The sequence below is a fragment of the Anomaloglossus baeobatrachus genome, chromosome 4 (genome assembly GCF_048569485.1).
Source record: "Anomaloglossus baeobatrachus isolate aAnoBae1 chromosome 4, aAnoBae1.hap1, whole genome shotgun sequence".
Taxonomy (NCBI): Eukaryota; Metazoa; Chordata; class Amphibia; order Anura; family Aromobatidae; genus Anomaloglossus; species Anomaloglossus baeobatrachus.
Window position 1 is genome coordinate 58,593,845 of NC_134356.1, and position 16,269 is coordinate 58,610,113.

At 48.2% G+C, this 16,269-nt stretch overlaps 1 protein-coding gene across 1 annotated transcript in view; it reads right to left on the reverse strand.

The window, feature by feature from the left end:
* Positions 1-816: 816 nt before the first annotated feature.
* Positions 817-16,269, reverse strand: part of RNF213 (ring finger protein 213) — a 486,493-nt gene continuing 471,040 nt past the window's right edge. The window contains exons 65-67 of the mRNA XM_075344370.1: positions 6,504-6,593; positions 4,560-4,738; positions 817-2,219 (exon numbers count right to left, since the gene is read on the reverse strand). Of these exons, the coding sequence (XP_075200485.1) occupies positions 2,075-2,219; positions 4,560-4,738; positions 6,504-6,593 (414 nt within the window). The 3' untranslated portion in view covers positions 817-2,074. The remainder of the gene's footprint in view (positions 2,220-4,559; positions 4,739-6,503; positions 6,594-16,269) is intronic.

Consider the following 16,269-nt stretch of genomic DNA (forward strand, 5'->3'; position numbering starts at 1 on the left):
GCCCTTCCATGCATGCCGGGGCTCAGGTAGGTTGTGACGTCACACGAGTCCCGCATCCAATCATTGCAGTCTTCGTTCTCCCCGCCCTCAGACCACATTAACAATGAACAGGAAGTGGGCGCAGACTCTCACTTCCTGTTGATTAACTTGTTTGGTCAAAAGTCGGTAAGAAAGAAGGCAGCACTGATTGGACCCGGGGCTCCTGTAACGTCACAACCTACCCGAGCCCCACCATGCTTGGAAGGGCGCCAGTACGGGAGGGGAGTACAGGCTTTATTATTTTACCTGGGGGAAACACATGAAATCAGAAGGGGTTGTGCATAGGCACACTTTGATCTGCCGAGGACCTCAATGTCGGCACGTGTGTATAACGTAGACGCGTCATGCACCGCGGCTTCAGAATAAGGAAGACCAAGATGGCCGAAAGGGAAGTTGCTGGTCCCAGAGAACGACGCCACTCATCCGACCGTTGTGCACTGGAGCGACCTCCTAGGTGAGTATTATAAAGTGTTTTTAATGTTATATCCAGTGGCCTAGGCTCTTCTATACAGCATGTTAGAATCCTTTATATAAGAGCCCAGTGGTGGTTGCTGCAGCTTATAAAACAAAAAACTGATGACAGGTTCCCTTTAAAGACACCGCCAGGGTCACGGAGCCGGACCCCGCCATTACTGACATCCCCGGACTAGTCCGGCCCGGTCCCGAATACCTCCGGCCCTGGAGTTGGGCATGTCATCTGCATATGTGCCTATCACTATTATTAATAAAATAATATAAAAAAAAATTAAATGAAAAACAAAGGTAACATAAACCAAGTTTTTGCCATATTTTTAATGGAAGCAAATTATTATTGGCACATGAAGAAGAAAATAAAATACTAGAAGTTTACCAGACCTTCCTGTAAATTATTCACAGTTTAGCAGAGTTGGCAAACCTCCTACTGAGGTAGTTGCCTTTTATAGGCCAAAACAATCTCATGGAGGAGAAAACCTAGAATATATGGTTAAAGCCTAAATAAGTCCACAATCAGCATTTGGAGAGGTTTACCTCAGTAGTTGTAGCCTGATTTTGGCTACAAATACGGAGGTAAAAAAGTCAAATACTCAATGTGTGCACGCGACCTTAAACTGCGCATGTAAACTTTCTCTTTCAACAATATAGTATTAGTACAATTAGTAAAGGAGAACGGTCAGTACCTATACAGGCTGAGCAAATGGATGCAAGAAAGATCAGGAAAACTCACGAGCAGGCAGCTGTTCAGAAGACTGATTTTAGACTATAAAGGTACCTGATTTGCAGAATTAAGGTTCTCAGATAGGAAAAAAACAAAAATGTGTCCAGCACTTTAGTTTCTATGGGGCAGTTCTCAATGTGCTTGAATTATGGCTTGAGCCTATGTATCATGTGTAAGGAATGATCTGTATATTGGAATGGTCTATTCTATGTAATGCATGGTCTGGTCTGTATATTGAAATGGTCTGGTCTCTATAATGCATGGTTTGGTCTGTATATTGAAATGGTCTGTTCTGTATATTGCACGGTCTGGTCCGCAGAATGCACGGTCTGGTCCGCAGAATGCACGGTCTGGTCCGCAGAATGCACGGTCTGGTCCGCAGAATGCACGGTCTGGTCCGCAGAATGCACGGTCTGGTCCGTATATTGCATGGTCTGGTCTGCAGAATGCACGGTCTGGTCTGTATGACATGATCTATATGTTATATGACAGGATCTGCTCTCTACAAAGTTTGTACATGACAGGTTTTTTTTTTCATGTAGATTTGCGCTATGAAATGTTTTCTGATGTACAGTATGTCATGTTATGATAGTTAATATACTGTATATATGATATGTGATATATATGATGAATTAGAAAATTTGTTGCATAATGATTGTGCACTTTATCGTAAGTCCCTGTTTATAATAACATCCCTATATACTGTTGGTCCTGATTGTATAACTATTCTAACAAGTTTCTTTATTATAAAAAAGTACAAAAATCCTGAGTTGGCAGCATTAGTGTAAAGTCTCTTAATCTAAGGAAGCAGGAGACGTTGCAGCAATAGTCATCGGAACGTTACAGACGATCCCACTTCTTAGCGGCAGTGATCTTCCATGCGTCGATACAATGGGTAAGTGCAATCCGCTCCGGAAAGTCTTCTTCCATTTTAGGGATAGAGGCATTTTTGGCATCAAGAAGAGGTCCTAGTACATCTCTGAGGCTGCAACCAAGAATTTCAGACAGATTACACCAGTGATGAAACACAGGAGGCAATGTGTTATTACAGCTGAATTTCTTACAAAAAAGCTGCAGGTGGGTCTATGTGATAAAGAATATCTAATACTTTTTTTTTTTACATTTGCTGCAGCTTCCTCAACTAAAAAGCTAAATATTTGGCACCTCCTGCAGGAAAAAATTAAACTGGTGACACGTAATAAGGAATTTCTATTTCATCATCATTATACATTCAGGGTGGCATGGTGGCTCAGTGGTTAGCACTGCAGCTTTGCAGCACTGGGTCCTGGGTTCAAATTCCCACCAAGGACAACATCTGCAAGGAGTCTGTATGTTCTCCCAGTGTTTGCATGGGTTTCCTCCGGTTTCCCCCCACACTCCATAAACATACTGATAGGGACTCTAGATTGTGAGCCCCAATGGGGACAGTGTTTCCAATGTATGTAAACGTTGTGCAATTAATAGCGCTATATAAATGAATAAATATTATTATTATAGTGTATGCAGACTGTGGGAAAATTCCCGATGCAGACGCTGTACATATCCATAGAGCCCCAGCACATCCACACCAGCCATCTTTTGCTGCAAGCTTCATATACTTTATGGAAATCAATGGGCGACAAAACCTACATAGTGTAGCAAGGAGTCTTTTATCTGCAATATGCTTTGAAGAATGGCTTCCACGTGTGGCCCTTCTCAAAGGTAAAAAAACAATGTGCAATAGGGCCTTGGATGGCTTCTGGTTAGATGGCTGTTTAGTCGTTTGCCATCTTGATCAGCAGATATACCTGCGTTCTCAATTTGTGCATTTTTGTTTATTTTCATTGATAGAAGGGAATAAATAATTACTAGAAGCTTCAGGCAGTGACCTAAGAGAGAATTTACACTGACCAATTATCAGGAGCGAACTTTCCTAAGAACACTTGTTTCCAGTATAAAGGCTGCTAACCACTAGAAGAACAAGCAAAACGCTGGTTTGTGAGGCTGAGTGATTTTAAAGGGGACCCGTCATGTAACAAACACTATTAAGTTGCAGATATGGGGTTAATGTGCAGGTTCAGTGTTCTTAAACCGCACTGAGAGACCCGTTGCCGGGAGGAAATTAACTTTATTCTTCCCAGCAGTGCGTCTCTGTGTCCGGGGGCTAGGCAGATTCAGAATGCTATGAACCTGCAGATTAACTCTATATGTGGCTCAGTGGTTAGCACTGCAGTCTTGCAGCGTTGGGGTCCTGGGTTTATTTCCCACCAAGGACAATATCTGCAAGGAGTTTGTATGTTCTCCTCGTGTTTGCGTGGGTTTCCTCCGGGTTCTCCAGTTTCCTCCCACACTCCAAAAACATACTGATAGGGACTCTAGATTGTGAGCCCCAATGGGGACAGTGTTGGCATTGTATGTAAAACGCTGTGGAATTAATAGCGCTATATAAATGAATAAATATTGTATTATTATTATATCATCTGCAGGTTAAAGGGAATCGGTCAGCAGGTTTTTGCTATGTAAGCTGAAGCCTGCATGTTGTAGGGAGTTAAAAAAACAAAAATAAATGATGCCTCTCAGTAGTCTATATGCTGTTGTTTACTTAAACTAAATGTTTTATTACTTGGCGATTATCATTGCTAAATCTAGCTGGCAGGTGCATGGCGGTCTGACACTCCCCCTCCTCTGATTGACATCTCACTGTCAAAGTACAATCTCTATAGAGAGCCTCATGTGAGTGGGGACAGCTCCCTGGGCTCAGCTACATGACTAACATTAAAAATTCAGATTGTGTCAAAATGGCTGCAGCCAGTAATCTAAGTGATACATAGTTGGATTCAGAATCTCTTTCCCTATGTCAAGCTGCTCTCAGATGAGGTAGCAAGAAAATACCGACAGATTCCCTCTAATAGCATTTTATTACATGACAGGTTTCCTTTAAACTGGCTTAAAAATGATCGTTTTCAGCAGCACATTATTTGCTGCAGAGAACAATGGTTGTTTTATTTACAGCAAATGCAGAGCTTTAAAATAGTTGCATGACAAGTCACAGACAAGTTGCACAGTGACTTTTCTGAGAACTTCTGTTGCACGACACCTGTCACCACACAGCCCTAGCCTTACACTCACTGAATATAAAAAGGGCCGGCTGACCGCTCAAATACGTAGGTAAGACAGCCCCCTTTTCTGTCTATGTAATCAATCGACATCAAATAAAAAAGACGTTCCTTTAACAAGCATGGAGTCGTAACTGGAGGTGCCAAACTGAAAAGTGAGGCCAACTGAAGTTCAGTGCACATCTAATATAACTTGTTTGCAACTGGACGACCCCTTTAGTGTAACTTACATCCACTTGGGTGGGAAATCATCGGCGCTGTTTGTCTTCTTTAGTTTTATAGTGATCATCTCATGTAGTTCAAGCAAAAACACATTTGTTCCATTTTGCTCCAGGAATATGTTGAGTTGTTGCCGCCCTTCCTGGTCCAATTTTGTTTTGTAAACTTTGTCTACATCAGCAAAAGGGTCCTGAAAAAAAAAACAACACACTATTAGAGATTGTTTAGTCGCCTGCAATTCTTAGATGTGTTTGTAGGATAAATCGTCAATATCAGATTGGTGGGGGTCCAAGAGCAGACACCCCAATCTGTGTGTTCCGGCAACGGCCAGGTGTAAACTGTCCATAGTGGAACAGTGCGGATCCATACATTTGTAGTGACCATTTGCGATGTACTACATTTTTACGCTAAGTGAATAGAGGTGTACTAACCACGCTGTTCCATCTATGTACACAGTTCACTTCTGGCTGTTACCAGAGCTAATAACAGCTGACTGGTGGAGGTGCTGAATGTTGGACCCCCACAGCGCTAATAACTGATGATCGGAGGGAGTGCTGGATGTTGGACCTCCACTGAGCTAATAAAAGCTGATCCGTGGTGGTACTGTATGTTGGAACCCCACTGAGCTAATAACAGCTGATCATTTGGGGTACTGGATGTTGGACTATCCACTGAGTTAATAACAGCTGATCGGTGGGGATGCTGGATGTTGAGCTAATAACAGCTGATCATTTGTGGTGCTGGATGTTGGACTATTCACTGAGCTAATAAAAGCTGATCGGTGGGGATGCTGGATGTTGAGCTAATAACAGCTGATCATTTGGGGTGCTGGATGTTGGACTATTCACTGAGCTAATAAAAGCTGATCGGTGGGGATGCTGGATGTTGAGCTAATAACAGCTGATCATTTGGGGTGCTGGATGTTGGACCTCCACTGAGCTAATAAAAGCTGATCGGAGGGGATGCTGGATGTTGAGCCCTCGCTGAACTAATAACAGCTGATCATTTGGGGATGTTGGATTCCCACGGAGCGGATACAGATTACCTAAACTATGGTCAGGTCATCAATATGTTAGTTCTGGACAATCCCTTTAAAAAATGCTGGAATAGAAATGTGGAGTTGGATCCAATGGTCTGGTTATTTCACCATCAGCATCAGGAGGAGGGAGAGAAGGGGGGGGGGGACAGTTACCGAACTTTTTCCATGATATAGCAATGATAAGTAAAAGGGCTATTCTTCAGAAGTGGCTGGTGAAGGAAATACCAACAAAAGAAGAACTGGTTAAACAATTGAAAAAAACCGCTCATGTTGGAGAAGGTGATGGTGGAGAGGTGTAAAGAAAGGATGACAGGAACATTTTTCAGTAAATGGAGAAAGTTCATAAGCGTTATATGTTCTAGAGAAGAAATAATACAAATAATGTCCACATTTGTGTCTACGGAATGGTACATGAAGGAAGATCTGTCAGGATCCCTGTGCGAGCTGAAAGTATAGCTGGCTAGAGTCTGGGTTGTGTCGCATGGAGAGGGGAGGGAGGATGGGAGGGAGAATGTTTATAAGTAGAGTTGAGCGGACTGCTAATAATCCGGGCCGGCGGATCAGTCGCGGCTTGACAAGGAAGTCCGGATCCGATCCGGAATCCGGCCCAATATATCAATGAGGAGCGGAATCCGGGACACGAGAGAGAGAGGGGAGAGAGAGAGAGAGAAAGAGAGAGAAGAGAGAAAGAGAGAGAAAGAGAGAAGGAGAAAATTTGATGACAGTGACAGATATTTGGTTGATAAATTGTAGAGACTGTTATTTGCTATTTTGATTTGTTGACCCTTATTTTCTTCATTCTATACCCTATTTTACCCATTGTAAGAAAATAAATAAAAATTTGGTTTAAAAAAAAAAAATGCTGGAAAAGAAAACTTGTAAAACATTCTTAACACAAAGTTACACAAAGTCTTACTCTTTTAAGACGTAGTTGGTGAGCAGACTTCAGGGCGGTGAGTAATTGCCAGAGGGCAATGGTGTTCTTCAGGTAGCAGCGTTTCAATGCCTGCAAATAATGCAGAAGATTATGTACAAGAAGGGAATTTTGTACTTACCGTAAATTCCTTTTCTTCTAGCTCTTATTGGGAGACCCAGACAATTGGGTGTATAGCTACTGCCTCCGGAGGTCACACAAAGTATTACACTAAAAAGTGTAAGGCCCCTCCCCTTCTGGCTATACACCCCCCGTGGGATCACGGGCTTACTCAGTTTTAGTGCCAAAGCAAGAAGGAGGAAAGCCAATAACTGGTTTAAACAAATTCACTCCGAATAACATCGGAGAACTGCAAACCGTTCAACATGAATAACATGTGTACCCGCAACAAACCAAGAATCCCGAAGGACAACAGGGCGGGTGCTGGGTCTCCCAATAAGAGCTAGAAGAAAAGGAATTTACGGTAAGTACAAAATTCCCTTCTTCTTCAGCGCTCTATTGGGAGACCCAGACAATTGGGACGTTCAAAAGCTGTCCCTGGGTGGGTAAATAAATACCTCTTGATAGGGCTGCAAGACAGCGCTCCCCTACGGGGAGGCCACTGCCGCCTGCAGTACTCTTCTACCTAGGCCGGCATCCGCCGAAGCATAGGTATGCACCTGATAATGTTTGGTGAAAATGTGCAGACTCGACCAGGTAGCTGCCTGGCACACCTGTTGAGCCGTAGCCTGGTGGCGTAATGCCCAGGACACACCCACGGCTCTGGTTGAATGGGCCTTCAGCCCTGATGGAACCGGAAGCTCAGCAGAACGGTAGGCTTCAAGAATTGGTTCTTTGAGCCATCGAGCCATGTTGGCTTTAGAAGCCTGCAATCCCTTGCGCGTACCAGCGACAAGGACAAACAGTGCATCAGATCGGCGCATAGGCGCCGTGCGGGAAAAGTAGATTCTGAGTCCTCTGACCAGATCTAACAAATGTAAACCCGTTTCAAACCGGTGAGTCGGATGAGGACAAAATGAAGGTAATGATATATCCTGATTAAGCTGAAACGCGGATACTACCTTAGGGAGAAACTCCTGAATGGAGCGCAACACTACCTAGTCCTGGTGAAACACCAGGAAGGGAGCCTGATATGACAGAGCTGCCAGCTCATACACTCGCCGAAGAAACGTGATCGCCCTAGAAAAGCCACTTTCTGTGACAGGCGAGAAAGGGGAAACTCCCATCAGAGGCTCGAAAGGCGGCTCCTGGAGAGCAACGAGTACCTCGTTCAGATCCCATGGATCTAACGGCCGCTCGTACGGGGGCACAATATGACACTCCCTGTAGCAACGTGCGCACCTTAGGAAGACGTGCTAGACGCTTCTGAAACAACACGGATAGTGCCGAGACTTGCCCTTAAAGGGAGCCGAGCGACCAACCGTTTTCCCGACCAGAGTGCAGGAGGGCAGGCAAAGTAGGCAAAGCCGATGGCCAGGGATACACTCCCTGAGCAAAACACCAAGATAAGAATATCTTCCACGAGTTGTGGAATATCTTGGCAAACCGCGGCTGGCGAGCCCGTCTCATTGTGACCCTGACGTAATGCTCACAGTCGACTGACGGTGAGATGCCACAGATCTCGGTACCACAACCTCTTCGGCCAGTCTGGGGCGACGAGAATAGTGCGGCAGCAATCGGAAGCTGGAACTGCGACCAATCTTGAGCCAAGGCGCCTGTCGCCAGAGCTCCCGCCATGAAAATCGAGACCTTGTAGTTGCCGAGACGCCATGATGTCGACGTCCGTCCTCATCCCGCGGCTACCGATTTCTTGAAGCCAAACGGGAGCAGGTCCCATTCCCCTGCGTCCACGTCCTCGCGACTGAGGAAGACTTGCTTCCTAGTGTTGTACGTCCGGAATGTGTACGCCACCGCTGTGGATAGTCCGACTGAATTCGGTTCTGATTGCATTCCAGCCACTGCAGGAAAGCTTGCAGTGCAAGATACACTGCCCAGAGCTCTAGACCACTGAGTTGAAGAGTGGACTCCTCTGAAGACGGTCTTTGACCGTCTGTGAAAGGGGGACGTTACTGTGTAGGAACATCGACTTCCTTCCCCTTAGCGAAGAATCTTCTAATGATGCGGACGCAGATGAAACTGCGTGAAAAGGCTCGCCTCTGGATGAGGCGCCTCCTTGAAGGAGAGACTGCACCCTCGTCTGTAGTGAACGCTGTTTGTCCAGCGGAATTCACTATCACTGAGAGAGTGTGAAAACTCTATGCCAAGATATGCCAGCGATTGGGTTCAACTTAGAAGAAGTCAAAGACCTCCCCGAAACTCTGGGAAGGGTCCAGCGCCATGTTCAGGTTGTGTTGGCATGCTTCTAAAAGAGAGTGCCTTGACAAGTAGATTGTCCAAGAAAGGGATCACAGAGTGACCGTAAGAGCGCGGGACTGCTCCCACTGCTGCCATGAACTTGGTGAAAAACCCGTGGGGCTGTCGCCAGCCGAAGGGTAGGGCTACAAAACGAAATATGCCCGTAGCCAACGCCGGTGCCTTGGAGCAATCGGCACGTGGAGATAAGCATCCTAATGTCTATGGATGTTAGGAAAAACTCTTTGAGACAGTGAGGCAATGACGGAGCGGAGTGATTCCCTCCGGAACCGCCTGGTTGTCACGTGCTTGTTAAGCAGTTTAAATTCCAGAACGGGACGGAAGGAGCCGTCCTATCTTGGCACCACGACCAGGTCGAAGCAAAAGGCGTAACTGGTTCCTGAAGAGGAACAGGGATTACCACTCGTCCTGCCTGCAGAAGAGCCTCGGCTCGGTCGGAGAGGTAGTTTGAGACAAACTGACTCTCTCTCACCGGCCTTTGACCTGTGGTAGGTAAATGTCGCTAAAGCGGGGGAGTCTGCTCCCCGCGGTTGCGGAGTGAGAAGGCTGAAAATTATGAGAAAAAAACGCTTTGGTAGCGATTCCTCCGGCTGCCTTCCCCGGGCGTACTTGAGCCTGCTAGGAATCTATGCCCTTCTGGGCCTTTTGAGTCGTTTTGGACAGTTGAATGAATTCATTCAACCCTTACCAACAGACTATCACTAGATAAAGGCAACCTGGTTAAGCACTTTGTTGGAAGAAGCATCTGATCCAATCTGTTAACCACTAGGCTCTGCGTAAAAAATACGGAGATGGCCGATGCCACCGCCGTCCGGCTCGTAGAGTCTCGGACAGCCTTAACAGCATGGTTCGCCATGCGGCGATTGCGAGATTACAGACGCTGCTGAGACCGAGATGTACCGGTGACAGCGTCCCTCTGCGCAACACTATCTGAAATAGCTTGGAGTGCCTTCACGGCTGCGACTGCCGGAGCAACCGACCTGCCGATAGCTTCATAGACAGATTGCGGCCAGAACCTATCTATCTGTCAATGGCATTTTGACGTGAAGCCCCATCCACCACTACAACTATAGATCCAGCTGCAAGCCTGGAGATCGGGAGATCCACATTTGGACCTGGGCTAGCGCTTGTCCAATCAGGGAGGAGAGTGTCTCATTAATACGGTCGGAGAACGCTTATCGTGAAAAGCGTTGCGTTTCTGGACTGCATCTCTAGGATCAGAGGGCCAGATGAGTACGCAATTGCTTGCGATATTAGAAAAGAGATCTCCCCTGCTGTGAAGCTGACTCTTTCACTGATGGAGTCGAGGGCTATTCCCAGCGAGCCTGCTTAGGCCCTCTTGAACTGACGTCCGTGTCGGAGCCTGCCCCCTGGGACGCGTGAAAACCACCCTGGAGCCTTGAGCTGCTCCTCAAATCATGGTGGCCAGGGGCATTGCAACTATATTGCCCAAGGTCTGCGTGGGCTGCCAGACTGTAAGATGTCAGCCATAGTCACAGCCAATATAACAGCGGAAAGAAACTGCAATTTCGTCCCTGTCTCTGGACAGGAAGCACAGGTGGTTCTTTTAACCACATATAGCCGAAAACCCCGGTCAAGCAATTGCCCGCACTGGGGTCCTAGACTCGTATTACATGCAGTACAAGCAACATATAAAGTCCTCATTGGCCTTTTCTTTTTCTGCTGTTGTTGTCTAGCTATCTAAGTGCATAGCCTAGGATAGCGACCGTACAGTAAATAATCATACAAGCATGAAGTACAAATAAACACTTCAGCTCATGTAGTACACGCAGCATTGAAAACTTGTGGCTTGGCACATTAGCTCTTCTGCTGCTGTTGTCTATTTATCCAGGAGCTTGAGACAAGGATAGCGACATACAGTGAATGTATAGCATTCAAGCACGAAGTACAAGTAAACACTTCAGCACCTGTGGTACCCGCAGCATTGAAAACTTGTGGCTTGGCACATTAGCTCTTCTGCTGCTATTGTCTATATATCTAGGAGTATGAGACAAGGATAGCGACATACAGTGAATGTATAGCATACAAGCCTGAAGTACAAGTAAACACTTCAGCACATGTAGTACACGCAGCATTGAAACTTGTGGCTTAGCACATTAGGCCTTCTGCTGCTATTGTCTATATATCTAGGAGTATGAGACAAGGATAGCGACATACAGTGAATGTATCGCATACAAACATGACAGTAAACACTGCCAGCACATGCAAATGAAGCAGCCTTGCAAGCTGGTGCCTTGGCACCACTGCTCTACTGCTGCTGTTGTCTAGTTAACTAGGAGCATGAGGCAAGGATAGCGACATACAGGAAATGTATAGCAGACAAGCATGACAGAAAAACACTGCAGTACAAGCAAATCAAGCAGCATTGAGAGCCCGTGCCTTGGCAGCCTTGCCTTACTGCTGCTATTGTCTGTTTAACTAGGTGCATTAGCCAAGAAAAACGACATATAGTGCATGTATAGCATGACAATAAACCCAATTGCAGCACCTGCAAACGAAGCGGCAATGAAAGCTTGTGCCTTGGCACTTTGCTGTTGCCAAATCTGCCAACAAACACTGCAGACTAATCATTTAACACTTGTCTAGCCATCTAGGAGAGTATGCCCAGAATAGCGACAGTACAGTGCTGCATCGCATATCCGCACACAGTTCAAAAGCCCACTTCAGTATTAGTGGGACCAGTACTGCCTATCGCCCGCCCAGCGCGAGTATGAGGTCGCTCAAAAACCTGTGCCTGGTTCCGTTCTCCCAGAGTGGAAACCATAATGGCTGCCGGCTTCTCTTCCACGTCCTGTGCAGAGGGGCGGGCCGTGGGCGAGCCCCAGCCAAGAGCGGGAACCCGGCATCTCACTGTGTTCAGTGAGAGGGGGCTGGAGAATGCAAAGCAGACTCCAGCTCCCTGCGCTGAGATCTGTACAGCGTCCCGCCCCTCCTCTGACTGGCAGGGCTGGGGGCGGGAACGAAGCGGTGCCAGGCCTCAGAAGCCGGGGACTAAAGTTCCAGGCGCCCCCGCCGTAAAAGCGCGGTCGGCGCCAAGTCCCCGGCGCACTACAAGTCACATCAGCGCCGCCGCCGTATGAGCGGTCGGCGCAAGTTCCTAAACATGACCCGTCGCTCAGCCATGGCTGCAGCAACATAAGCCCATCACTAATGTCCCCGGCGCACTATAACGCCCAGCAAGCCCGGAGCGTGCTGTGCTTGCCGGAGACACCGAGTACCTGACCGATGCAGGGCCTTGTCCCTGATAGTACTCGTGCTCCACATCCATCAGGTTCTTCTGGGTCTGTGGATGGAGCCCGGCCTCAGGGCTTGGAGGCCGACAGATCCCACTTCCACAGGGCCCTCCAAGGGGATGTGGAAGGAAAACAGCATGTGGGGCTCCGGCCTCTGTACCAGCAATAGGTACCTCAACCTTGCAACACCATCTGGTGAGAAGGGAGCATGCTGGGGACACTATATGTGTCCTCTTTTCTTCCATCCGAAATAGTCAGCAGCTACTGCTGACTATACAATGTGGAGCTATGCGTGGATGTATGACCTCCTTCGCACACAAAGCTAAAACTGAGTAAGCCCGTGATCCCACGGGGGGTGTATAGCCAGAAGGGGAGGGGCCTTACACTTTTTAGTGTAATACTTTGTGTGACCTCCGGAGGCAGTAGCTATACACCCAATTGTCTGGGTCTCCCAATAGAGCGCTGAAGAAAGCTGTATTTTTTGTGCATTCACATTAAAATATAATATGCAACAATGAAGGGAATTTTGTTACTTACCGTAAATTCCTTTTCTTCTAGCTCCTATTGGGAGACCCAGACGATTGGGTGTATAGCACTGCCTCCGGAGGCCACACAAAGCAATTACACTAAAAAGTGTAAGGCCCCTCCCCTTCTGGCTATACACCCCCAGTGGGATCACTGGCTCACCAGTTTTAGTGCAAAAGCAAGAAGGAGGAAAGCCAATAACTGGTTTAAACAAATTCACTCCGAAGTAACGTCGGAGAACTGAAAACCATTCAACATGAACAACATGTGTACCCGAAAAACAACCAAAAATCCCGAAGGACAACAGGGCGGGTGCTGGGTCTCCCAATAGGAGCTAGAAGAAAAGGAATTTACGGTAAGTAACAAAATTCCCTTCTTCTTCGGCGCTCCATTGGGAGACCCAGACGATTGGGACGTCCAAAAGCTGTCCCTGGGTGGGTAAAGAAATACCTCATGTTAGAGCTGCAAAGACAGCCCTCCCCTACGGGGAGGCAACTGCCGCCTGCAGGACTCTTCTACCTAGGCTGGCGTCCGCCGAAGCATAGGTATGCACCTGATAATGTTTGGTGAAAGTGTGCAGACTCGACCAGGTAGCTGCCTGGCACACCTGTTGAGCCGTAGCCTGGTGTCGTAATGCCCAGGACGCACCCACGGCTCTGGTAGAATGGGCCTTCAGCCCTGATGGAACCGGAAGCCCAGCAGAACGGTAGGCTTCAAGGATTGGTTCTTTGATCCATCGAGCCAGGGTGGCTTTGGAAGCCTGCGACCCTTTGCGCTTACCAGCGACAAGGACAAAGAGTGCATCCGAGCGGCGCAGGGGCGCCGTGCGGGAAATGTAGATTCTGAGTGCTCTCACCAGATCCAACAAATGTAAATCCTTTTCATACCGATGAACTGCATGCGGATAAAAGGAAGGCAAGGAGATATCCTGATTAAGATGAAAAGAGGATACCACCTTAGGGAGAAACTCCTGAATGGGGCGCAGCACTACCTTGTCCTGGTGGAACACCAGGAAAGGAGCCTTGGATGACAGCGCTGCTAGTTCGGACACTCTCCGAAGAGACGTGACCGCTACCAGAAAGGCCACTTTCTGTGAGAGTCGAGAAAGTGACACATCCCTCAGAGGCTCGAAGGGCGGCTTCTGGAGAGCAACAAGGACCTTGTTTAGATCCCACGGATCTAACGGCCGCCTGTACGGAGGTACGATATGACAAACCCCCTGCAGGAACGTGCGCACCTGAGAAAGTCGTGCTAGACGCTTCTGAAAAAACACGGATAGTGCCGAGACTTGCCCTTTAAGGGAGCCGAGCGACAAGCCCTTTTCCAACCCAGATTGCAGGAAGGAAAGAAAGACAGGTAACGCGAATGGCCAGGGAGATACTCCTTGTGCAGAGCACCAGGAAAAGAAAATCTTCCACGTTCTGTGGTAGATCTTAGCAGAAGTGGACTTCCTAGCCTGTCTCATGGTGGCCACGACCCCTTGGGATAATCCTGAAGACGCTAGGATCCAGGACTCAATGGCCACACAGTCAGGTTCAGGGCCGCAGAATTCCGATGGAAAAACGGCCCTTGGGACAGTAAGTCTGGACGGTCTGGTAGTGCCCACGGTTGGCCGACCGTGAGATGCCACAGATCCGGGTACCACGACCTCCTCGGCCAGTCTGGGGCGACGAGTATGACGCGGCCGCAATCGGATCTGATCTTGCGTAACACTCTGGGCAAGAGTGCCAGAGGTGGAAACACATAAGGGAGCCGGAACTGCGACCAATCTTGCACTAAGGCGTCTGCCGCCAGAGCTCTTTGATCGCGAGACCGCGCTATGAAGGTCGGGACCTTGTTGTTGTGCCGAGACGCCATTAGGTCGACGTCCGGCACCCCCCAGCGGCGGCAGATTTCCTGAAACACGTCCGGGTGAAGGGACCATTCCCCTGCGTCCATGCCCTGGCGACTGAGGAAGTCTGCTTCCCAGTTTTCTACGCCCGGGATGTGGACTGCTGATATGGTGGATGCTCTTTCCTCTACCCACATCAGAATCCGCCTGACTTCCTGGAAGGCTTGCCGACTGCGTGTCCCTCCTTGGTGGTTGATGTATGCCACCGCTGTGGAGTTGTCCGACTGAATTCGGATCTGTTTTCCTTCCAGCCACTGCTGGAAGGCTAATAGGGCAAGATACACTGCCCTGATCTCCAGAACATTGATCTGAAGGGTGGACTCCTGCTGAGTCCACGTCCCTTGAGCCCTGTGGTGGAGAAAAACTGCTCCCCACCCTGACAGACTCACGTCTGTCGTGACCACTGCCCAGGATGGGGGCAGGAATGATCTTCCCTGCGATAATGAGGTGGGAAGAAGCCACCATAGCAGAGAATCCTTGGCCGTCTGAGAAGAAGGGAATTTTGTTACTTACCGTAAATTCCTTTTCTTCTAGCTCCTATTGGGAGACCCAGACGATTGGGTGTATAGTACTGCCTCCGGAGGCCACACAAAGCATTACACTAAAAAGTGTAAGGCCCCTCCCCTTCTGGCTATACACCCCCAGTGGGATCACTGGCTCACCAGTTTTAGTGCAAAAGCAAGAAGGAGGAAAGCCAATAACTGGTTTAAACAAATTCACTCCGAAGTAACATCGGAGAACTGAAAACCATTCAACATGAACAACATGTGTACCCGAAAAACAACCAAAAATCCCGAAGGACAACAGGGCGGGTGCTGGGTCTCCCAATAGGAGCTAGAAGAAAAGGAATTTACGGTAAGTAACAAAATTCCCTTCTTCGGCGCTCCATTGGGAGACCCAGACGATTGGGACGTCCAAAAGCTGTCCCTGGGTGGGTAAAGAAATACCTCATGTTAGAGCTGCAAAGACAGCCCTCCCCTACGGGGAGGCAACTGCCGCCTGCAGGACTCTTCTACCTAGGCTGGCGTCCGCCGAAGCATAGGTATGCACCTGATAATGTTTGGTGAAAGTGTGCAGACACGACCAGGTAGCTGCCTGGCACACCTGTTGAGCCGTAGCCTGGTGTCGTAATGCCCAGGACGCACCCACGGCTCTGGTAGAATGGGCCTTCAGCCCTGATGGAACCGGAAGCCCCGCAGAACGGTAGGCTTCAAGAATTGGTTCCTTGATCCATCGAGCCAGGGTGGATTTTGCAGCCTGCGATCCCTTGCGCTGACCAGTGACAAGGACAAAGAGTGCATCCGAGCGGCGCAGGGGCGCCGTGCGGGAATGTAGATTCTGGGTGCTCTACACCAGATCCAACAATGCAAAGCCATTACATATCGATGAAATGGATAAAAGGAAGGTAAGGAGATATCCTGATTGTGATAAAAAGGGGATACCACCTTAGGGAGAAACTCTGGGATCGGACGCAGCACTACCTTATCTTGGTGAACACCAGGAAGGGAGCTTTGGATGACCGCGCTGCTAGTTCGGACACTCTCCGAAGAGACGTGACCGCTACCAGAAAGGCCACTTTCTGTGAAAGTCGAGAAAGTGAAAACATCCCTCAGAGGCTCGAAGGGCGGCTCCTGGAGAGCAATTAATACCCTGTGCAGATCCCATGGGTCTAACGGCCTCTTGTACGGAGGGACAATGTGATAAC